At 39.5% G+C, this 24368-nt stretch overlaps 1 protein-coding gene across 1 annotated transcript; it reads left to right on the top strand.

The window, feature by feature from the left end:
- The first annotated feature begins 2119 nt into the window (after positions 1-2119).
- LOC139310470 (E3 ubiquitin/ISG15 ligase TRIM25-like) lies at positions 2120-24368 on the top strand. Its single transcript, XM_070934631.1, has 7 exons — positions 2120-2705; positions 4469-4536; positions 4804-4899; positions 6797-7030; positions 8923-9085; positions 20109-20171; positions 23825-24368. Exons 1-7 carry the CDS (start codon positions 2120-2122, stop codon positions 24361-24363), a joined length of 1749 nt encoding a protein of 582 aa, XP_070790732.1. The 3' UTR covers positions 24364-24368.

Genomic DNA, 24368 nt, shown 5'->3' with positions numbered 1-24368 from the left:
GACATCATAACCAAAGGGCTTTACTCCCTCCTCCTTTGTAGTTTGAACTATGATGTCACCTGGCAAATTCAGACCTCATGATTGGCTACAAACAGATAAAGTCAAGTCAAGGAGTGGGACAAGACCACAGCTGAAAACCTTTAATCACTGGAGCTGTAGTAGAGTATCTATTGCTAATTTACCAAGTGCAATTGACGTTTAACAGGTAAGTGCAGATAATACCTCTCAGAGAAATCTGCAGAACTATAGTATCACAACTTCATAATTTAATTGCCTTGAACGTTATGGTGTTTGCTCGTAACAATTACAAGAACAAAATATACTTTCCTACTGGGAAAGGTCATAGCTGTATGGGAGCATACATGATTAGAAAACGGTAATGTCATGCAGATTTATAAAATCATTCTGGCTTTGCATTCTTGAGCAAGGTTTTGCATTCAGTTGGTGACAGCAGGCAGTGGCAATATGTTCTGGAGTTGGGGAATGTTAACCATCAATCCCTTGCCACAGACAGATAGCTCCCTGTTGGCTTTGGAAGTCTGATGTTGCAAGGAAGCAAGATTTAGGTGAATGGCCTGCCCAGGCATCTAATGTTGGGTTCCAACGAAGCCTGGGGTTCTTTCTAGGACTCTGGTATATGATTTGACTGAGGCTTCAGTTGTATCTTGAAATGAGAGAGTAACTTTTGTTTGGATTGGATCACACCTATGTAACCTCTGCATATGGATCCTAGAGGGCCCCTTGGTTTTCAGAGGAGTTCTGGGTGACACAGCAATGTAATAGTACCTAGAATGCCACTGGGGAAAATGAGGAGCAGAATCAATTGAACATAGGTAAGAGCGTTTCAGGGGTACTACTTCGTGGCAAAGGCAGCAATACAGTTGTCATAGAGTGCCAACTAGTGGCCCTATTCAGAGGTTCAGTTTTTACTCCAATAGCATCAGTTTTTGGGCCAGGAGACTTTGCTCCCAATGATATGTCTTTTTTGATGCACCTTTTAAAAATGTTCTATGTTTTGTGGTAGTTTTTCCTTTTGGATTTTTTTTTAGTTCTGTATTTTTGTATTTTAACTTTGTTTTGAATAAAATAAAAACAGGTTAAAAAATCTTTATTTTTAACACAAGTTTCAAAAATAATAGGTGGAGAGAATAAGTTATTTTTCAATGTGTTATAAGGATTCAGCAAACCAAAATCATAGTCAGTTGATCCAGGTCAAGAGGTTTAGTTTGGATCCTGCTATTGACAGTGCAACTTGATACAATTCATTTTGATGAATTGTATGTACAGTGAGATTTACTTGTTAAAATTAAATGTTAAATAGTAGATTGTGGACTGAACCATTAATGTTGCACAAAAAAAGTTCACTAATAGGTGATTAAATTAGCAAATAAAGCCTATTCAGATCTGTATTTGTTTTAGAAAATACATTTATTTTATGATATGACTTTAAATTTTATCAGTTCTTCAGATTGTGTTGATTCTATTTTCGGTAGCAGGGATGGACTGTCTAGGACCCAAAAGCTACATGAAGTCCTTAGCCATAACATATGGTCCACAGAGATAACCAGAATCAAAGGAAAGAAGCGCAGGTACTTCTAGCAACCCTGTTCAAGGTTACTGGTTTACCTCAATAAGCAAGTCAACTACCTACACCACGGGGTTGGTTAGAAGATTTATATGTTCACTCTGAACATACCATTGGAGGAGTAGAAGTAATGATTATGTATGGTAGATGTAAGATTGGAGAGCCACTTTGGTGTAGTGGTGAAGGCACCAGACAGGGGGAGATGGAGATTTCCAATCCTGCTTTAGGCATGAAGTCAGCTGGTGATTTTGGACCAATCGCTTTCTCTCAGTCTAGGGCCTAAATCTGAAAATATTTCCAGGAAAACTGTAGGGACTAGTTTGCCACACGTAGAATGAGTAAGCGTGAGAGAATGCAAAGTAAGAATAGGTTTGAGTGTATAAATTTCTGAGTCCCGTGGACTTAAAAATCATAGTATGTGTCCCTTGAGGGTCAAAAGTCCCTGTTTCACAGATTTCTTTTTTAATAGGTGACTGACTTGGACATATTTGAAAATTGTGTGAATCAGAGCCAAGAATAAAGTTTCCTGTTTCAATGCAGAAGATTGGCTTTCTTTTCCTTGAAGACAATATTGTATGTCCAATATGCCTTGAGGTATTCAGAGACCCAGTCACCACAGCCTGTGGGCATAACTTCTGTATGAATTGCTTGCACGTTTATTGGGAACACCTAGCTCTGATTGGGGAACAACCTTACTGCCCTCAGTGCCGGGAACCCTTCAGTTCAACACCTCAGCTCCGCAAAAATATAACCCTGGGAGAAATTGCAATGAGATTTGCACAGGAGGAAACTCAAGATCCACAGAAGCTGGCTAGTTTCAAGAATGTCCCATGTGATTTTTGTTTCACGCGAAAGTTAAAAGCAGTCAAGTCTTGCTTGCAATGTATAGCTTCCCTGTGTGATAACCACATTCAGTCTCACTACACAGACAAGATTTTCAAGAACCACCAGCTGGTGGAACCTCTCAGTGACTTGAAAGGCAGCATGTGTGCAAAACATCGTAAGCTGCTAGAGCTATTCTGCAAAGAAGAAGGCAAATTTATTTGCCAAATCTGTGTCCGGGAAGAGCATAAGAACCATGAAGTAATTTCTCTGAAGCAAGAAAGAAGCAAGAAAGAAGTAAGCAGTTTCTGTATATGCCTTTGGGTGTCAGAGTGTACCCTGTTGCTTCATGTTTTTATGGAAGGAAGCTTTGAGTAGTAGAAGTGAGTCAGGTTCATATCTCATCAGTTAGCCTATAAAAGTAGCCCATTGCTACAGGTAGACAGTTTTTCACATATGTTACACTCCTTAGTTGATATGGACTGGGGGTTGTAAAATAGATGTCATTCAATTGTTTGATGCCCAGGTCAGGATCAGAATCCTAATTTACACACTGCTTTCATTGTTTCCCTTCCATGCTTACTATTTCTCCTCATTTATGCAGCATTCCCTTGCTCTGTAAGGTTCATTCATATGCCAAGATTCCTCTCACACTTTGTGGATTGTACGTTAGTATTTCTGTTTCTGCCATATGTTCATCACCAGCCATTCTTATAAATTGTACAGCCGTATTGGGGAGTGTCAGAATCACTGAAATGTATTCTCGCTATGGCACAGGTGTCAAACTTGCCATGTCACGTTGCCATCATGTGAGCTGGTGTGGGTATGGCCTGCATATCATGCATCTGACCCATGGGCAGTGGTGGATTGCTCCCGGTTTGGTCCGGTTCTATAGAACTGGTAGTAAAACCAGCAGGAGGCTCCGCCCACCTGCCACAACATCATCATGAGTGATCTGTGCAGAAGTGAGCACACAAGCGTGGTCCCATTGCAAACTGGTAGTAAAGGTAAGTAGAACCCACCCCTGCCCATGGGCCGCCAGTTTGACACCTCTGCATGCCATCAGCCATTTTTTCTTCCATCCTTAGGCTATGATTTCTATAGCCTTATCCTCTTTCTGTACCCAAACACAGAGGAGAGGAAGAAAAACAAAACTCAAGACGAAAAGTATTCCCCTAGCTTCTTCTATTGCCACAGCAAAAGGGCTGGGTTCTGCAAAGAGTTGCTAGTGATTTTTTTCCTAACCTTGATGTCTTAATATGCATGAAAACAGTCTTTGCTAGCCCGATGCTAGCTGATTCTGATTACAACTTCCTGATCTGGAAACCTATTTGGAAGACCCCAGGCCAAGTAAATCAAAATAACAAACAAAATGGTACTTTGAAATAAGCAGTCGCCCCCCCACCCTTAACAATAAATAAGTTTTTAAAGTTAGCATACCATCCCTCATGAGAGAAAGGTCATCTGATTTATAACAAAAAAGGCGAAATTTCTACAGAAGCTATATAAGGATAAGATTGGAAGTGTGGGCTTTGGCAGCAGGGACAATTGATCTAATGCAATTTTTCGGGAATATTTGCCATTCTGAGGACATACCATGAGCTCTAAAGGAAATTGGCTGCCACTAACTTCTTCCTCAGTCAAAATAACTGCTTTAGCAAGTGGGGTTCTGAACTCACATTTACTAGATTAGGTTGTTCATTGCCATCCTCTCTCTTTTACCTTCTATGGCAGGGGTCTCCAAACTTGGCACCTTTAAGACTTGTGGACTTCAACTCCCAGAATTCCTCAGCCAGCAAAGCTGCCTCAGCCAGCAAAGCAAAGCTGGCTGAGGAATTCTGGGAGTTGAAATCCACAAGTCTTAAAGTTGCCAAGTTTGGAGATCCCTGTTCTATGGTATTACTAGCAGCCCCTCAATTAGTTTGCTCTTTTGGGTGGGCATATGGGATTTAAAACAAAAACCACTGAGCTCTGCAGAATCCATGGGTATTCTTGGAAATAATACTGTATTTTGAAAACTGGTGCTAATCAAAATATGTATTTTGTTTAACTTTAAAAAAAAAAGGATGGAAAATTCTTCATGGGTGTTAAGGAAAGTTTTTGCAACCACACTGAATTCACAGATAAAGGTTGGTGCACTTGGTAATACAGTATGCTGTTGTTTGTTTGTTTTGCAATAGAAACTTGAATTGAGACCGAAGGTTTATGACCGCTTGGTAAAAAGATATTTTAAAGTATGCCACTCAACTGATACTTTAATATATGAGCACCCTGCATTCTGTTCCAATGTCGATACTTCCACAGTGTCAACCTGTCACAGTGTCTGCATATCTCTAATGGCTGTGTGATTACACAAATGTTCTGTATTGATTTTGATGGGGGCATTTCTTTCCCAGGTGGAGATCCAGAGAATACATGCCAGTGTGGAAAACCAGGTCATGATATTGGTAGAAGACCATCAGAAACATAGAGCAAGAGTGAATTACCTTATGGTGAGCTGCAAGTGAGAAAAATGGATGAAAGAAATGTGGAGCTTCTCAGTTGAGGGTGGGGGCAAAACAACTTCCCCAACAGCAGTAAATCAGAAGATAGTAGCAGACAAGACTGGAACTAGCATCTATACCAGAACTGCATGTCCAACCACTAAGATGCCTGCTACAATTTTCACAGATGGGCCAACCTTAGGTGGCAGTGTTTTCCAACCTTGGCAGCTTGAAGATGTGTAGACTTCAACACCCAGAATTCCTCAAGCATGTCTGATTGGGGATTTCTGGGAGCTGAAGTCTATATTCAAATTGACAAGGTTGGAAAACACATACTTATAGTATGACATGATGATTATGATGATATAAGTATGACAACTTTTTTAGAAGGCAATGGTGTTATTTCCAATCAAAGGCATTTAGCAGTTCAACCAGCATACTTTCTTTTGACAAGGTCTCCCTCCCCCTCCCCCCAATACCAGGCAATGTAGAAACATGTAATGCCAAGATGTAGGATCAGGGAGAGGAAGAAAGAATAGTGAATTTTCAACCTGAAGTCAGGAATATGGCTTATAAAAAGGATCTTCATTAAATCATTCAGTTCTGGCTCTAAATCACCTAACTACTTAAATAAAAAATAATGTAGTATGTCAAATAATTGTGATCCTTATTGCCATTCAGTATTTTCTCTTTCCCTGTAGTGATATCTCCTTATGGATTCTGAAGTCACTAGCTTCACAGGTTTCTTTGGATCCTATAGACAAGATTCTTAATTAGTGATCCTAAGGCTAAAAGCCAATGCTGAATATGTTCTGCCTTGCTCTAACTATAACTCTATGGAAGGTAAATTGGTGCTGCCCATATATTTTGGTCTTCAACCCACATGGCTAGTAGCACACAGAGGATTAGAGTTTTAACATATGCGTGCACCTATTTTAACAGTTGTTTGCCTCTTATACGAAATACACCTGCATTTTGCAACTAATCTGAGAATTTCAGTTGCATGTATTGTCAATTTTTTTTTTTTTTTTTTGCTTTAATTTATATGCCGTCCTTCTCCGGAGACTCAGGGCGGCTTACAATGCGTTAAGCAATAGCCTTCATACTTTTGTATATTTATACAAAGTCAGCTTATTGCCCCCACAATCTGGGTCCTCATTTCACCTACCTTTGAAAGGATGGAAGGCTGAGTCAACCTTGAGCCTAGTGAGATTTGAACTTGCAGTAATTGCAAGCAGCAGTTGTTAATAACAGAGCTTTAGTCCACTGTACTCTTAAAAATTGCTTTATATTGAATCAAAACTGTGATCCATCACTACCCTGTTTCCCCCAAAATAAGACATCCCCTGATAATAAGCCCAATCGGGCTTTTGAGCGCATGGCAATAAGGCCAAGCGCTTATTTCAGGGTTAAAAAAAATATAATACAGGATCTTATTTTTGGGAAAACACGGTAGCTGGCAGCAATTTTTTTTAAAGATTCCAGGGGAACCTTCTCCAATAACCCTGTAGATGGAATCGACTGAACCTGAGACATTCTTCATTCAAACAGTGTTTCCCACCACTGAAAGAAAGTTGTCCCTTATTAAGGGTTGTTCCAGATGGGCTAGATTTGGAACTTCTTCCCCTCCACAATCACACCATCGTGTGTGTGTGTATGATTGTACCAGACCCTGTCTACCTATTGCTTCAATTTAGATAGATGGAAGACCTCAATTTCCCCAAAAACATAACAGGAGGAAACTAGAATGTGATGTTATCCTGCAGATCTGATGATGAGTCATGGGTACACAAGGAAGACAATCTCATTTCTCTAATGGACCAATAGGTTGTTGTTTTTTCTGGAAGAGCCCTAAATCAAGATAGATGGACATATGCTATATTTTGTTTTTTTCCATTCTTTACAGAAAGTAGTGAAGAATACCAGAGATGAAGTTAGTTGGGCCTTTACAGAGGTATTAAAAGAATTCAAGCGACTGCAGACTAAGGTGATGGACTTCATTGATCAAGAGGAAAAGGCAGCTTTACTTGATATGGGGAATTCTATTCAGCGCAGACATGAGCAACTTGCAGATCTTAAGAAGCAGAAACTGTGGCTGACAAATCTGTTGGACGATCCAAGTGACTTTCAATTCTTACAGGTAAAGTTCACTTTTCACATTGTAAATGAGACCACATATTCTGGTCAGCTACAATTTGATTAACCATGATTCATTGAATGAAGCATGGTTGATTTCATACACCGCAATAAGCAAGTTGTCAATCAACTTGGTGCAGTGGTTAAGGCATCATGTTAGAAACCAGGAGATTGTGAGGTCTAGTCCCATCTTAAGCACAAAACCAGTTGGGTGACCTTGGGCCAGTCAAGTCACACATTCTCAGCCTTAGGAAGGAGGCAAGAACAAACAACTTCTGAAAAATATTTCCAAGGAAACTGCAATGACTAGTCACCACACACACACACACACACACACACACACACTCATACACATTAAACCAATAATGAATGATAAGCAATTTTCTTCGGATAATTGTACTAAATATAAGCCTGATAATTGTATTAAGTCTTTAAATAATATATCATGAATTAGGACTCCCAAAAGCAGACAGGGTTAAGTTAGAAAGATTGACTTAAAATGGACATTAATATTTCATTCATCCAGAATCATAGAATTACTGTATAGAGTTGAATTATGGAGTTAGGGACATTTAAGTACAGGTAGTCCTTGACTTACAACCAGAACTGAGCCCCGAAGTTATTTTGCTAAGCAAGAAATTTATTACATGAGTTTTGCCCCATTTTATGACTTCTCTTGCCACATTTGTTAAGTGAATCACTGCAGTTGTTAAAATTAGTAACATGGTTGTTAAGTGAATCTGGCTTCCCTATTGACTTTGTTTGTCAGAAGGTTGCAAAAGATGATCACATGACTCCAGGACACTGCAACCATCGTAAGTATGAACCAGTTGTCAAGCACCTGTACGTAAATCACGTGACCATGGGGATGCTGCAACGGTCATAAGTGTAAAAACTGGTTATGTCGCTTTTTCCAATGCTGTTGTAACTTCGAATAGTCACTAAATGAACTGTTGCAAGTTGAGGACTACCTGTACAGTAACCAAATTCAACATCCTGCTCAATTTGATCCGGACCAAAGCATCCCCAACAGACGACTGACTATCCTCAGCTGGAACTTAAACAGTGAATAGAGGTCCAGCACCTCTAGTATCTGGTCGCCCAACTACTCATATTGTTAGGAAGTTTTTGCTAATGTTCTTTTGGACTCTTCCAGTAACTGAAAACTATTATTCCTGAAAAAATACTCTGACCACTTTCTGTGCAACACCAAGAAACTTATCTAAATTGCCTCATTGACCCTTCATTGTGGGCTGGCAACTATTTATGGAGGGATAAAATAGGTGACCTTATCTTCTCTTAAATCTCCATGCAGTATTAAAATAATTTTAGGGCACATTTTTCTAGTCTAGACTTTCAATACAGATTTCCCATATTACTGCGTATCGGCTCAAGCCTCCTGTTTGTTTTCAGATAGTGCATCTCAGTTTGTTTGCAGGATAACCCGTTATTCATTGGCTACTTTGCAGAGGCAGCAATTTCCACTTGAGCAACTCAATGTTTACCTTCCTCTCTACCTTTTAAAGTTGCCTTTTATCATGGACAAGATATAAAACCTTTGCCTTGAAAATAGAAAGTTGCTGGTCCAAAACCTGGCAGAACAGTTTTTAATTACTACTTTTCTTTCCAACAGCTTTTTTTGTATTTTTTTTTAAGTCCAGTGATCTACTATTTCATTTTTTGTCCAGTCACCTTAGATACAAGTTCCCAAGTAACCCAGTAGAGTTTTTGTGTTTGGCAGGCTATGGAAGCACAGTTGTCTCATTTCTGACTCTGGGCATTAGAGAGTGGAAACAGTGTTATGTAGAAGGGTCTTACACAACAGGGGGAAAAAGGCTATCCAAATAAAGATTTTGCTGAACTGTAAGAGCTCTTCAACACTGTTTGTTACCATAGGACTACCCAAAAATAAAGGCCATATCTGATTGCTCAGAAGCTTTGATTGGACTGAAATGTGAGGAACTCAGCAGTTTTGTGGGGATTAAACAGACACTGAGTGATTTGAAATCCCAAATCTCAATGATTGGACTCTGCTTCATCAATAAAATCCTTCAGAAGGGTAAGTAAACTGAAGGGTAAGTAAACTTAAATTTGAAAGTGATTGTCTTGTTCAATTCAGTTCATTCAGTTCCTTCATTGCGCATGTTCAAATGAATTTATTTTCACAACATAATTCAATCATTTCTGTCTCGAAAACAGGAAATCCTTCCAAATGATATTAGTGGGAAGAAAACATTTGAATGAGGGACATTGTACTTTGAACACTTTGTTTAAAATAGGGCATTTACACCAAAGGAAAACAACCCTGACATAGTTCCCAAAAAAGAAAGATGCAGAGAAAAATAAATAAAAAATAAACACAGGCAAAAATAGAGAGAATATATGTAGCTCAGGATTGAACTATGGAGTCCTTGGTGCTCTCTTGAGCTTGGTTATTTGCTTGGTTCCTTGATTAGGATATCATTTTCTATTTCATTTTTCCTCGTATTAATCCCTGTTTATTTTGGTACAGTATAGGCTGCTGAAGGTGTGTTTTGGTCTTTTTATTTCCCTCTTAAGTTTTTTATTATTTATTTTGAATGGTATGTAAATGTAATTTATCCCTATGTATGTATCTCTTGATGGCTGATTTATCTGAATGCCAAACTTTCAGGAATTCCCTAACATTTCTGGATTTAGCTTGGTCTAGGATGCTCAGTTTCCCAGTTGAAACTATGGCTCAGTCTGTCCATTTTTGTGAGATGAAGGAGTTTTCATAATGTCTTCTGATTGCTATTTGATGTTCATGGATGTTCTCTGCTAATCTGTCTGTCCTACCTATTAGCTGTTACAGTTCTTGTCCCAAAGGTGTTTTTTCAGGAGGCAACTGGACTTTGTTTTTTCTCTGAAGATGTTTCCCTTCTCCTCCAAGAAGCTTCTTCAGCTCTGACAGGATAATGGGGAATGGAAGGGCTATTCTGTCAGAGCTGAAGAAGCTTCTTGGATAAGAAGCAAAATGTCTTCAAAGAAAAAACAAGAAAGTCCAGTTGCCTCCTGAAAAAGCACCTTTTGGACAACCATGACCTGGATGACTGAGAATCTCTACGGACTGTTACAGTCCTTGTATTATATTTTGGAGATGAAACCTGTTTCTTCTTCTTGGACTACTGGAACTTTTGATCTACTTAAGATCTTCTAGAGGGCTTCAGTTGGTTTGTCTGCTACGATATGACATGTGGTAATAGTATGCTTGTAATTTCTGAGATGTTTTTGATGTATGGTAGTGTTAACCTTTTAATAGCTCATGCTGATTGTGCTGCAGTGGGTTCAGTGTAGTGGTGAAATTGAGCTGGTTCTATCCAGTTCGGGTGAACTGGTAGGGCCAGGCAGCAGGAGGCTCTGCCTACCCACCCAGACGTCATCATGTCCCATGCACAGAGATGTCACGCGTGAGGTAGCAAATTGGTAGCGAAGGTAAGTAAATTTCACCCCTGGTTCAATGATCAGGCATTTTTTTAATAAAGTTCCATGTGTATTCATTTTGTTGGAAGGTGTATAGGAAGACCATTTCCTTTTTATGATATTCTGAATTTAGACTCTTGTGGTCTAAATAATGTTCTTACACAGCTCCTCTTAAAGAATGTTGGATTGTTGTTTTGGTAATGGAGCACTTGATTAGTATGGGTTGTGCTTCAACAGATTAGCATTTTTAATTTGCTACCATTTTCGCTGCTGATGAGGATATTCAGGAAGGATAGTGTGTTGTTGTTGTTTTCTTCTTCTCTTGTGATTTTCTTTTTCCTTTGAAGATGTTGATTGTTTCATGTGTCTTTAGTTCCTTTTTTATTATGATGAATTTGTTGTCTACATACCACCGCATCCATACTTTCGATTGTATATGTGGCAGTGCTAATTTCTAGACACTGCATTACAGTCTTCGTTATGAGTCCTGAGGGAGATACATTAAAAAAACAACTTTATCCATTTTCAGCAAGTTCACAAATACTTTTGATCTTTGGCCTATTAAAAAAGCCAAGATTTCAATGCTTTTGTAAAGCAGAGCAGGAATGGACCTCTGGGGAAAAGTATACAGGAAAGACAAAAGCAAACAAAAAGGACATGGCTCTGGGATGACAGGAGATGGCATTGTTTATTTGAAGGTGCCCATAGTAGGCCCACCCTTATGGGACAGGCAGAGACATTTGGAGAAAGGTGGTACCATAGATAGCTGGGCCCTGAGCCATTTACCTTTCACCCAGAATCTAGCAAAGCGGATAATTTAGGAGGACCCCAAAATAGTCTGGAGAATGCAACACCATCAAGAATTAAAGATGCAAAATTCCTGAGCACAGCAAATCCTGGGATCCAAGCCAATCTTGCTAGGGTTGATCTTGAGCCTGTTCCTCCCCATCTAGATTTAAATAGTGTCCAGATATTGGGAGAACACCTCCATGACTGTGATGACTCCCCTGGATGCTTCCCCAAATACCTCTCCAGATGTCAACTCTGAGGAAGATGAACTATTTCCAGGCGCATCTGGAGGAGGCCAATGGCTCCAAGCAGCCTCTGAGAGGGATTTGACTGAAGCTCAGCTGCAGCAGGACAGCCCTGAGGCTTCAGGTGTGGAAACTGATCACAGCTGCAACCGCTCAGTGATGAGGAAGAGGTAATACTGGGAAGAACCTGTTTGTTTCCTAGTTGTTGTGATTTCTGCCTTGCTTTAGATTGACGCCATGCTTTGATTTGGATAGTGAACCATCTTGTATTGGAAATTTAATTTTGCCTGGTGGGTTTAGTTTGATTAGGAAACTTCCAAGTACCTTGTGGACTCATTAGCCATAGTTCTGTGGACTAGCATTGGTCTACTTTTGGCTGGACTTAATTGGGACAGTTCTGGGTTTTTGGTGAAGAGAATTGCTGGGGAATACTAATAAACCAACTAAACCACTGTGTGTGTGTGTGTGTGTAATCAGGACAGCACAATGACTTTACTAGGACAGCCAGAGATCAAAATAAGTGATTAGGTCTCATGATAGTACCTGACTCCATGTCATCAAATGACCTTCCTAAGTAGCTTCATGTAGATATTATAGGAGGGGAGACAGCATTGAAGAATTCTACAAGCAAGGATCTTGAGCTCAGTCTCCCCACCATACTAGCAATGACTGACTTCAGAGAAAGGAGGATATCCACTAGAAACAAGTACTGTACCCCCTTCATGAAGGAAAGCTGATCAGCGGGCCTGAAAGCTGATCAGTGGGCCTTTCCTTTAAAATAAAAACAAAGAACTTTGCTAGTGAAACTGTAAAAAGCTGAACTTTTATTTCTTTTACAAACAACATCCTATCAGGTTGAACTTTAAAAAAAACACCAAGCAAAATTGAATAAGGTTTTGCCACATTTCCCTTCTATCCCAAGCAATAGGAAGAATAGGAAAACTGGGATTTTCTGTTGTTTTTTTAAAGGTCAAGACACCAAATGGGAAGGAGCCAAGAACGAGGAGAAGTCAGTGAAGGGAGATTCATACAAAAGATGAAAGGAGATCATATGTTCTCAGAGACCCACCCGCAGTCAGGAACATGTTTTCCTGTCTCAGGCAGGAGAAGTAAAGATGGCAGGAATCTATTAAGTTGAGGGCCATGGGATGGTTAATCCAGGCCATCACCATGCACAAAATGGAGGATGGGATTGATATACAGGAGGGATTTCTTAAGCCAGCTTCATTTGCAGCCAGTTTACACATGGGAGAAAAAGCTTAAGCCTGTAGTGCAGAAAAAGCTCTTTATCTTAATTTCCAACTAATGAGACGTGATTATGTTTCTCTCCCTAAGTAGGCTACTTTTCAGGACTGACTCCTGGGAATTTAGCACTTTAATGAACACCATCTGTTCAGATAGCCTTTCTACCCACCATAGCAACCCTTGGCGGATCCCAGCTTTTACTCTGTCAGGCCTCCTGGCCTCGCTTCCTTCCTTCTCCTCTGTGTTTCACTTTTGCGGATTGGGGGGGGGCGGAGTTTGTGGTACTGAAAACAACAGGGTACAATTGCATCATTTAAAAAATAGACATGAAAAATAGCCAGTGTTCAGAGAACAAGAGTGTAAAATTGAGGTTTCGGCAGCTAGTTCATTCTCAGTCATGAAGGAAGGCTTTTTAAAAAATGTTATGGCTCTTGAGCTGAGCTTAGCTCCTAAAGATCCTATGGATATAGAAATTAAGGAGACAACAGCATATATGATTAACCATTGTCGCTTTCTGGTTTGTTTTTTAACACCATAGTCTAATTTATAGCCTTGGTATTCCCTGCTGGTTTCCTTTTTTTTTCCCCTCCGTTCAGTCATATCCAGTTCTTGGACTGCCTAAACAAGTCCCTACAATTTTCTTCAGAGATTTTTCAGAGGTTGTTTGCTATTGCCCCCTTCCTAGGACTGAAACAAAGTAACTGGTCCAAGTTGGTTTTGTGCCTAAGGTGGAACTGGAATTCATAGACTCCCGGTTTCTAATCTGATGCCTTAACCACTACGCCATGACTCTCATCAAAGTATTGTTGGAAGTTAAATCTGGTCCGGTTCTTATTCCAAGACAGGGGAGAGACACGGGAGAAATGAATTGGAGGCAGGCTGCAGATTTGGAAAAGAGGTGGTCTGTTGATTTGGTAGTCAGAAACAACAGTGACAGCAGCATCTTTCTAGAATGGCTGACGAATTGGAGTTGAGAGTAGGTGGGCTTTTATACAGTTTTTGGGCCTTTATCATTGAGATGCCTGTTCCTGTGCAAGAATACCGTATTTTTTTGGCGTATAAGGCGCACTGGAGTATAAGACGCACCTACCTTTTTTGGTGAGGAAAAGAAGAAAAAGAAATCTCCCTCTGCCTCTGAGCAATTTTGCCTCGTTACAGCAAACAGCCTGCTTTACTTTCATTTTCGTTTTCAGCATAGCTTGATTAGCACAAGGAAAAAAAAATCTGCTCCAGCAATTTACCTCTTTGCAGCAAGCAGCAGAGCCTGCACAAAACAGATGAGAGCAGGCCTCTTGCCGCCGCCAGACGATCCCTTGGGATCGCCGCCCCATTGCCTGTAAAGAGCCGCCTTTACAATTGAAAGGCGGCTCGAAAAAACTCCATTTCCATGTGGAAATGGAGATAGAGCCGGCGGGGGCAGGTAGAGCTCTCTGCATAGCCCCAAAAGTTTTTTTTTTACTTTTGGGGACGAAGCAGACGAAGTCCCTATTTCCCCCACCGCCGCTCCGGGCTTTGGGAGACCTCTGCCTATGCAGAGCTAGGCGACAAGAACAAGCCTACAAAAATTAACAGAACAATTAAAAAGGATATGAGCTGGACCTGTGACCCTGAATCGCAAGTATTTTATTTATTTTACAACAGTTATTGAAGAAGGAAAAGGAAAAGGAAAAAAAGAATCTTTAAAAATGGCGACTGCCGAGGCTTGAGAAGGGGCTGAAAGGGAGAGTCCTTCCGTTTTTTATTAAGATACAAAGTAGCGGAATAAATACTTCTGGCTACACTTGAAGATAAAGCTCTATTTTTGTGTTTTTCTCTTTCTGGAGATCTGATATTGATCTTGGTTGGAAAGAAGTTTTTTTTTCTTCTTTGCCTCTCTTTTCTTTTTTTTAAAAATAGTTTGTCTGTGTGGAAGTATGGCATTAAAGCTTGCAAAGCCGGACAAACAAGCTGTGGGGGGGGGATTCCCCCATTAATAAATTACGTGAACAAGTTTTAAAGCTCCAGTCTCAGAAAACTGATTTTAATATAATTGAATTTCTTTTGGAGGAGATTGTAAGAAGGGATGAGATTGTGAATCAGAACTTTGAAAAATTTAAGCAGGAAATTAAAGAATTAGTGCAATTAAAGTTTGATACTCTGGACCGAAAGATAATAAAAATGGCTAATGGCTTTACAGAATTTATGATCAAGTTGGATGCAAATACTAACTTATTAGAGTCTAAAGTGGAAGAAATTGAGGACAATTTGGACAATAGAATACAAAAAATTGAAAATGATTTGATAAATGCTCAAGACAATAGCTCAGAAGAAAAACCTAAAATGGAGGCTGATCAAAAGACTTGTAATGCAGAAAACATGCAACAACGGATTGAAAGAGAAGTTTTAATGATGCAATATAATTTCACTGAATATGCGATTAGACTGAGAGGATTGCAGGAAAATAACAGAGATGATTTAAGGAAAATATCTTCTGAAATTCTGGCTGGGATCTTAAAGGTTCAACCTGAGGAAGTATTTTGTAGGATCGATAGAGTTTATAGAATAAACTCCTGGATTGCAAAGCAAAGGCAATTGCCTAGAGATGTGGTGATTTATTTTACAGATAAAGAAATTAGAAATAATATTGTGCAAAATTCCTTCAACTCTACTTTGCAATTGTTTGGAAGAAAGATTTGGATTTACAAAGAGCTACCGCCCAAGATGTTACTGGAAAGGAAGAAATTTGGTTTTCTGGTGACTGAGCTAAAAAAAAGAAATATTCCATTCAGGTGGGATGCCCCAGTTGGTATAATATTGAGATATCAAGGAGAAAGATACCAACTAAATACTGTTGAAAAAGCGGAAGAATTTTATCAAAAATTTTTGAAAATGAACTTAACATCTTTAGGCACAATACAGGATAAGCAGAAGGAGTTGGAAATAAAGGGAAAACATCGAATTACAGAGGCTGCGGTGGACAAATTGCCTTTGGATTCTTTAGACACCTCAGATGGATTATCTACAAATATGAGAGAAATGGCATCGGACTCTAACGTGATGATTCATCAAGTCACAGACAAGTATGGAGCAAAAAAGAAATATGAGACACAAAAACAAAACCAACAAGATCAAGTTATAAAGCAGAATGAAAACCGATCAGTTGATATACAACTTGTAGAAAGGAAACTAGGATGGAGATCAAACCCACAAAAAGAAAAGAAAAAAAGAAATAGGTCTCACAAAAATAAAAATTTCTAAATTAAGCAACAGTGAAGCCAGTTATTTTTTTTTTTAAAAAAAATGAATGAATATATGAAAAGATAGTTGAGGCGAAGTATTGGTTAATATTATCCTGAGGAGAGTGACAGACCTCTGCAATGCCGTAATTTTAGGATGTGAAAAGAGCCTTAAATTGTTGGATTGGAATTATCTATTTTGGATTTCTTTTTTTTTATTGATAAATATATTATATTTATCTTGAGCTATAAGGCAAGAGAGCTATGCTGGGGCACGCAGGAGATCTGGTTGTTACCTAATATGATGATGGGAATTAATAATCCTGATGAAAGCCACAATTACAACTATATGGAATATAATTATAATGTCACTCGGGTGGTTGTTTTTTTTCTTTTATATACATATGAGGATATTCATTACTGATGGGGGCAGATGATGACGGAGGATTTTGAACAAACTGTTGCACCAGGATGCTATGTTACCCTAATATGGATGATGGACTCAACAATCCAGTGGAAAGACATCAAAGAAGATATTATATGGATTATAAATTTAAAGTCATTGATTTTTTCTATATAACGGAATATATTTTTTTTAGCAGGGCGGGCAGTGGATTAAAGATATTAAGAATTGTTGTGCATGGCAATTTTGTAGGAAAATGGGTGGAAATAGGTTAGTTTACTGATTGTTTAGTTTAAGAAAAGGGATGTTTAAGTGATATATTTAGGGGAGTGGAGAAAATGGATATAGTTGAATAAATGTTAAATTAGGATTTATGGGGAAGGCTGCTTTGAAATGTTATATTAATATACACAAAAGATTAAATGTTAAAGTAGGATTTATTATATAGTTTTAAAGTGGAAGGTTGTTTTGAAATGTTGTAATAATATACAGATATAAGTATGGGGGAGGAGAAAAAGGGCAGATTATTGCTAAATTGGGAGTTATAATAATATTATGCTAAATTAGAAGTTATCATATAATGTTATAGTAGAATGTTTTTTTTGAAATGTATGGTAAAAGGGGGAAGTAATAATATTAATAATATTATTAGCAAGTAAGGGTCAGTATTTAGAGGAGGGAGTAAGGGGATGGTAAAATATTATATAACCTGTTATGAATTAGGTTTTTGTTGTGAAGAAGTCACAGGGGGGATGGGTGGTGAGGGGGGGGTTAGGGAGGAGGGGGGAGAAAAATGGAAAAATTTGTATTTGAAAACTTTTTCAATAAAAAAAACAACAGATGAGAGCAAAACAGCTGAGAGTTGGGAGGCCGATCCAATCAACTTGTGCTAATTAGGATGTGCTGAAGCTGAAAGGAGCTGTTTTTTCTTGCTGTTTGCTTGCAAGGAGGTAACTTGCAAGGAGGTAAGAGCCTTGATAGTACAGTGGTTTAGTGCACCCTGTTATTAACACAGCTGCCTGCAATTTCTGCTGGTTCAAATCTCTCCAAGGCTCAAGGTTGACTCAGCCTTCCATCCTTTCTAAGGTAGGTGAAATGAGGACCCAGTTTGTGGGGGCAATAAGCTGACTTTGTATAAAATATACAAAAGAATGAAGGCTATTGCTTAACGCATTGTAAGCCACCCTGAGTCTCCGGAGAAGGGCGGCATATAAATCAAATTAAAAAAAAAACAAAAAAACTGCTGCGAGGCAGAGGCCAAAGGGTAGGGGCCAGTGGGTGAGCGGGGCTACATTCAGTATATAAGAAGTACCTAAATTTTTACCCCCTTTTGGGGGGGGAAGTTGCGTCTTATACTCTGAAAAATACGGTATGTCCTTTAATGGCTGTTGCCAGATTCCTATGGGGTCATGGGGCCATGACTGGCTCTACAGGCAAAAGTCCCCTTTTTGCAAATCCTAGGTGTTTTGTTTGTCTGAGCTAATCTTGTCAGTTTAGGCTCCTTGCCTATTGTGCTGCTTATTCAGAGCTGCTGGCTGCCCTTTGGGTGGCCAAATACAGTGGCCTTGCTTTATGAATGGATACAAAATATCATAAAGCCTTACCTCTTCAGGCTTTTGCTTGAGGCTGTTTTCCTATAGCAGGAGTCTGCAACCTTAAACACTTAAAGAGCCATTTGGACCCATTTTCCACAGAAAAGAAAATACCGGGAGCCACAAAACCTGGGTGGGTGTGGCCAACTTGATGTCACTCACTTCCACCAGTCACATGACACCCCTCTAGCCACGCCTACCCAGCCAATCATTAGGACAGAGAACCAGTTGTTAAAAAACACCAGGAATCACAAAACCCTTTCTCCCTCTCTCCCCCCCCTCTCTCTATGTATCTCTCTATGTCTGTCTCTCTCCCACTCTCTCTGTATCTCTCTGTCTCTTCCCTGGCTGCTTCTCCATCCCCCGCCGTCTCCCTTACCTTCTCAGGCCAGGCAAGGAGTGACTGGGAGGGGAGGGGCGGCGCCAGCCAGTGGTGGGATCACTTGACATGGAGCCACAGCAGAGGGCCCAAAGAACCGCATGTGGCTCCGGAGCCACAGGTTACTGACACCTGTCCTATAGCAAAAGACTGGGGCTGCTTTAAGCAGATTTTTCTCTTTTCCTTATATTTTGTCTCTTTTAATATCCTGTAGAATACTTTTTTCTGGGGAAGGGGCCCTTCCCACAGTATTTACTAACCAGATCCAACCATGCTTATCTTTCAAGATTGCCAAGTTTGACTAAAGGCTATCATCTTTTGGACTGAAAGATTGGAACAATGGTCACCTCATCTATGACGGTTTCTTGTCACCTTCTCCAAGATAACTACCAATCTAGCAACAGATGATTCCTATCCAAGTACTGTTACACAAATGCTCATATTCAGCTCATGGTCACTCATTCACACATTCACAGCCCTGGAAAAGAGCCACACTCAAATCGGTTTCAATTGAACGAAGAGGCACAACTGGTTCTTTGGAATACATGGAGACTCCGTGGATTTAAAATAACATCAAAGCAAAACTTTACTGGACACAAAATATAAATTTGCTCTTTCTTACTACACACACACACACACACACACCTTTTTCAGCTAGACTGGCAAGCACTAGCCAGAGGGATAGAAACCACCAAATCTGTATCCAAAAATGTTTGAAAGAGTGGGTGGGCTTTAGGTCCCCTTTTATTCTCCAATGTCCTTGCTTTGTTGGTTCACAAATCTGGTAGCTATTGATGGGGCACACAGAAGAGGTTGTAGAAAAAATGCTTTTAAAAATAATAAAAAAAAGCGAGCGGCGACTGGACCAGGGACCGGTTTGGGGGTGTGGCCAGCCAATGTTATTACCGGTTCTCTGAACTACTACAAATTTTTACTACTGGTTCTTACGAACCGGTGCAAACCAGGAGCAACCCACCACTGGTCCAGTCATTCAAGCAGTTTGTCAACTGATGGGACCCAGGAGATGTGTCTTTTCAGATGCCACACCTGCCCTATGGAATAGCATTTTTCCCAAAATCCAGATGGCCCAACCCCATCTTCTCTCTGAAAGATAGGGGCTAAAAGCTAAACCTAGCTTTATAAGCCTCTCTCAATGGTTTTAGTTGTCTGAATTGACTGTGGCTCGTTATTTGTTGTTTTTAGTTGCATATATATCGCCCTGAATCATGGGTCAATTATTATTTTTAAAATATTTTTATTATACATTTTCCTTTATTATACATCACATTTCCAGTTTTGCAACCACAGTGTACTGGCTGTATCAAGTCCTTTTTAGGTACAAATAGTATTATACACCCTGAGTATAACCATTATTCTCGTAGTCATACAATATAGTCTCTTTTAAATACATAATGTTGTACATCATAGTAATAACCATTAATTTCAAAGTTGTACTATAACACTCTATACTTTTATCACTCTATACGTTTTAATCTATAATCACGTACAGTCCGATAGTATTATTACATATGATATCTATTCTTATATATATCTATTTCTATTTTGTTAATCTTCTTTAGTTATTAAGTTACTAATCTCTGCACCTGTTTTCTAGCCATTTGTACAATAAGTCCCATGTTGAGTAATACTCAGATTCCTCTTTATCTTTAAGTTCCATTGTTAACCTGTCCAATTCGGCACATTCTGATATCATGGGTCAATTATTGATAAACAGTCACTAAATAAATGTCTCAAATATCTTTAATCTTTCAGGAATCACAATGGTGCCATATGAACTGTTACCCACACCCGCAGATCGGAAGACTCTCCTAAAGTGTAGGTGCTTTTAGTTGATTTGTTTCCCCAATATTACCCTCTGGAATGCTGCTGAATGTCAGATCTTGGCAAGTAACCTTCTTACAGTAGTATCTCTTCAGATGACCAGAATGCCTAAGGCAGATGAACTTGTACAAGGAGAGCCATGTTAGTCTATGGTAGGGGTCGGCAACCTTAAACACTCAAAGAGTGTTCACAAAAAGAGACCTGGTGGCGCAGCATACTAAAGCACTGTTATTAACAGTGTTATTAAGACCAGCTGCCTGCAATTACTGCATAAAGTGGATCGCCACTAGTTTGCTGCCTGCGCATGGGCACTGTGCGGCAAATGCAGAGTTCGTGCGGAAAAAGAAGACTTCACTAGGTAAGTAGAACAGCGAAGGGGGGAACAGCTGTGCTGCACAATTTAGCTTCGTTAGAAAGCAGGATTTCCTGCTTTCTAGCTAAACTAATCCGCCCGGCACAGCTGATTCTTGGAAATACTAGTTCAGATGAACCGGTAGCTTTTTTTTTACTACCAGTTTGCCCAAACTGGTAGTTTTTATCACTACCGGTTAGCAAACCAGTAGCATTTCACCCCTGCTATAAACTATGCAAAAGAGATAATCAACCAGCCCAAAAGAGATAAGGATTCCAGCACCTCTCCACCAGTAATCAGCACCCAGATCAGCATAGATTAACTCCAAGGTTAACTTCAGACCAACAGTCAAGTAAGCAATACCCCAATCAAGAAACTGCCAAAGAGCCATGTAAACAGCCCAACCAAGGAATCTCTAAGACCGCCCCAACCACACAGACAGGCAAGACACCAGATTATAAACTGACCGCAAACAGCACTCCTTACTAGCACTGATGATGTTACCTAGTTAGGGTAATGATACGTCTGCAAGAAAACAAGCAAGCTCAGGGAGCACCAAGGATCCCTCAAGCCAAAATCACTTAACAACTGTGTTACTAACCTAACAACTGCAATGATTCACTTAACTAATGTCGCAAGAAAGGTCATAAAATGGGGTAGACAGGCAGGCAGACAGACAGACAGACAGACAGACAGACAGACAGACAGACAGACAGACGGACGGACAGATGAAAGTATAACAATAACAATAATAGTTCTCAAGAAGAACATGATAGATTTCTATGTTGGGTACAAAAACAATAGAGAAAAGACTTTTTTTTTCCAGAAGTCAGTCAGTCTCAGTCTCTGTCTGTCTGTCTGTCTGTCTGTCTGTCTGTCTCTCCCTCCCTCCCTCTCCTGCATTTTCAAATACTGGCAAAGAGACAAAGTCAAATATAATATTGGTTTCTGGCCCTCTGGCTTCCTTCTCCTGCCTAAGTTGCTAGTTTTCCTAATCACCTGGTGTGTTTGCTATTTTTCTCAGCAAGAACTTTTTTGTTGTTTGTGTATGGCACACAAAGTCTGTTGCAGTCCAAAATATTTTTATGGACAGCTCGCTTAAACTTGGTTTAAGCTGCCTGCCTTTATGTGGAGTGAAAGTCACCTCTGATTTATTGACTGTTATAAGAGGCTGTTTTTCTGTAGTCCTGGACAATGAACTCTCAGGAGAAGCTATGTCCTTAAATAGGACATCTTATGCTCCTTCTCTCCCAGTCCCGTTAGGTGAGTCCTTTTCGTTCCTCCAATTGCTGGGACAATTTCTCAAGACTCAATGTCTTCTCAAAAGCTCTACTGAAATGGGTAAGAGTTTCAAATGTGAAGGGAATCCTTTCTCATCTTGGCGCCCTCTGAACCATTTGGCATTACAGTTCAAAGACTTCCTAACCTACATGAGGATACCAAGAGCCAGAATGTCAAGCATAATTTTTTTTTTTGTTTTCTCTTTCCCTTCTGATGACTGCTGTGCTTAGGAAGTGGCATAAAAACCTATTTAATACCTTTGCACTTCCTGAACTCTAAGCGTCTGAAATGGTCTTTTATCAGGAAAGGCTGGACAATATAATTCTGTATGGTCAAGGTTCAACTTGCTTAAAAATTGAGGCTTAGTAAGTGTAAGTGTAAGTGTAAGTGTAATTGTAAGTACTCTAGAACATTTTGTACGTTTTGCTTCTATTTATATTCACCTTAGTTTTATCTTGTTTTGTATTAGTTTTTTTAACCATTTATATTTTGTTTTGTATGGACTTACGGTACATACTACAGATTTTAAAAGTTTGCTTATAGATTTGATTGCTTATTTGTACCCTATGACTATCATTACGTGTTGTACCTTATGATTCTTGATGAACGTATCTTTTCTTTTATGTACACTGAGAGCATATGCACCAAGACAAATTCCTTGTGTGTCCAATCACACTTGGCCAATAAAAATTTTTATTCTATTCTATTCTATTCTATTCTATTCTATTCTATTCTATTCTATTCTATTCTATTCTATTCTATTCTATTCTATTCTAGTTGTAGGCAAAACAAGTCCACTATTATTTTCACAAGCTTTGCTGTTTCCACTTCGCATCTTATCTGCATATAAGCAAACTAAACAAATGGCAAACCAAGGAATTGAAGGATGCAGGACATAAATGGCACGTCAGAATGCATTTTCTCATCCCCTTACATACGGTCCTTCACGAGCCCTAGAGGATGTGTGCATACCGATCTCTAGCTACCCTTTGAGAATAATGATGGCTAATATTAAGACTACATTTCTTAACCATGATTCCCTCAATGAGTCATTATGGTACAGTTTCCATTTAACAGCCACAATGGGTGGGATCACAAATCACATTTAACCACATGATCGCTTAGCCTGACAAGTAAAGGATCATGCTAAGATCTAATTTTTTAAAAAATATTCCTTTCTAATACTCCCTATCTATTTCCCTCCACACATACAGAGATTTATATATGCACAAGAGGGCTCTCCAAACTTTTCAGCTTAATGACCCGTTCATGAAATTTCTGATTGTTCATCAACCTACATAGTTGGATATGTGCAAATAATAAATACGACATTAAATAATAGTACTACAAATAACTAAAAATAATATAATGAAATAATTAAAAAAAAAAAAACCTTGCACAATGCCATTTAGGGGTCAATATTGACCATTTTGGAGATCTCTGTTCTAGTCCTTTCTCCGGCATAAAAACTGGCTGGGTGACTTTGGCCAGGCGCTCTTGTCAGCCTAGACTGGAAAAATGAAAAACATCTCTCTACCAAACAGCACCGGACTAACGTGCTAGATAACAGTCCATGATTTTCAATGAAGAGTCCTTCATCCTGCAGTAGTTTGATTTAAGCTGATTGTAATTATTATTCCTGCCTTTCTATTTGGCACAATTTTTCAATTCTTAGTGAGGCCCTGGTCAAGTAGAGGCTTGCTCTTTGATTTTTTTTCTTCTGTGTGTAGCATTCCAACTGCTACATTGCACTGGCTGATCACAATTAGCAAAAATATAGAATACAGTATGACTGAAGACTGTATCTGTCTTATTTCCCAGATTCATCAGTATCTGAGGGAAACATTCAAGAAATGGAGGTTCTCTGTGTTAGAATAAAAATAATCTTGCCTCCTAGTCTACTCAAATCTTCCTGGCATTCTCATCCTTCTTGTGGATAAATCTTCTAGACTGACAAAATTTAATGTTGCCCTCTTTTCTTTTCTTTTCTTTTTTTTTCCTTTCCATGCAACAGACTATTGTATCCTGAATTTTGATGCCACCACTGCCAACGAAGAGCTCTTCCTGTTTAAAGAGACTCACTCTGTGCTGAACATGGGGATTTTGTTGGAAACCTATTCAAAACCCACCCCTGGATTTAACCACTGGCCCCAGCTCCTTGGTACCCGCAGCCTCTGCGAGGGCTGCCATTATTGGGAGGCTGAGATTTCAAATGGCTGGCTGTGCCTGGGTGTTGCCTACAGCTACCGGCATAAGACCGAAAAATCGTGCATGTTGTATCTGATTGGCAGGAATAATTATTCATGGTGCTTGGAGTGGGACTCAGTGAATTTCTCTGTCTGGCATAATAATATCCAGACTGTGCTGCGTGGTGACTACTGCAAGACCATTGGGGTTTTCCTGGATTATGCTGCAGGCTCCCTGACCTTCTACGGCATCACCAGTTCCATAAACCTCATTTACCGTTTCTTAACCACATTCACTGAACCACTGTACCCAGCTGCCATGGTAAGCAGTGGGACTTCTATTACTTTGAAACGACACCCTGAATAGAGGCC

This window comes from Pituophis catenifer, unplaced genomic scaffold, assembly GCF_029215685.1.
Source record: "Pituophis catenifer annectens isolate HBS135680 unplaced genomic scaffold, rPitCat1.0.hap2 SCAF_2, whole genome shotgun sequence".
Lineage (NCBI taxonomy): Eukaryota > Metazoa > Chordata > Lepidosauria > Squamata > Colubridae > Pituophis > Pituophis catenifer.
This window is presented reverse-complemented; position numbering and strand designations above follow the sequence as displayed.

Bases quoted from the DNA above. Each gene is read 5' to 3' on its own strand.
- LOC139310470 (XM_070934631.1), top strand. From the start codon at position 2,120: ATGCAGAAGATTGGCTTTCTTTTCCTTGAAGACAATATTGTATGTCCA. The intron at 4,900-6,796 runs GTGAGCTGCAAG...CATTCTTTACAG, and splicing joins CAAGAGTGAATTACCTTATG to AAAGTAGTGAAGAATACCAG. The intron at 9,086-20,108 runs GTAAGTAAACTG...TTAATCTTTCAG, and splicing joins CAATAAAATCCTTCAGAAGG to GAATCACAATGGTGCCATAT.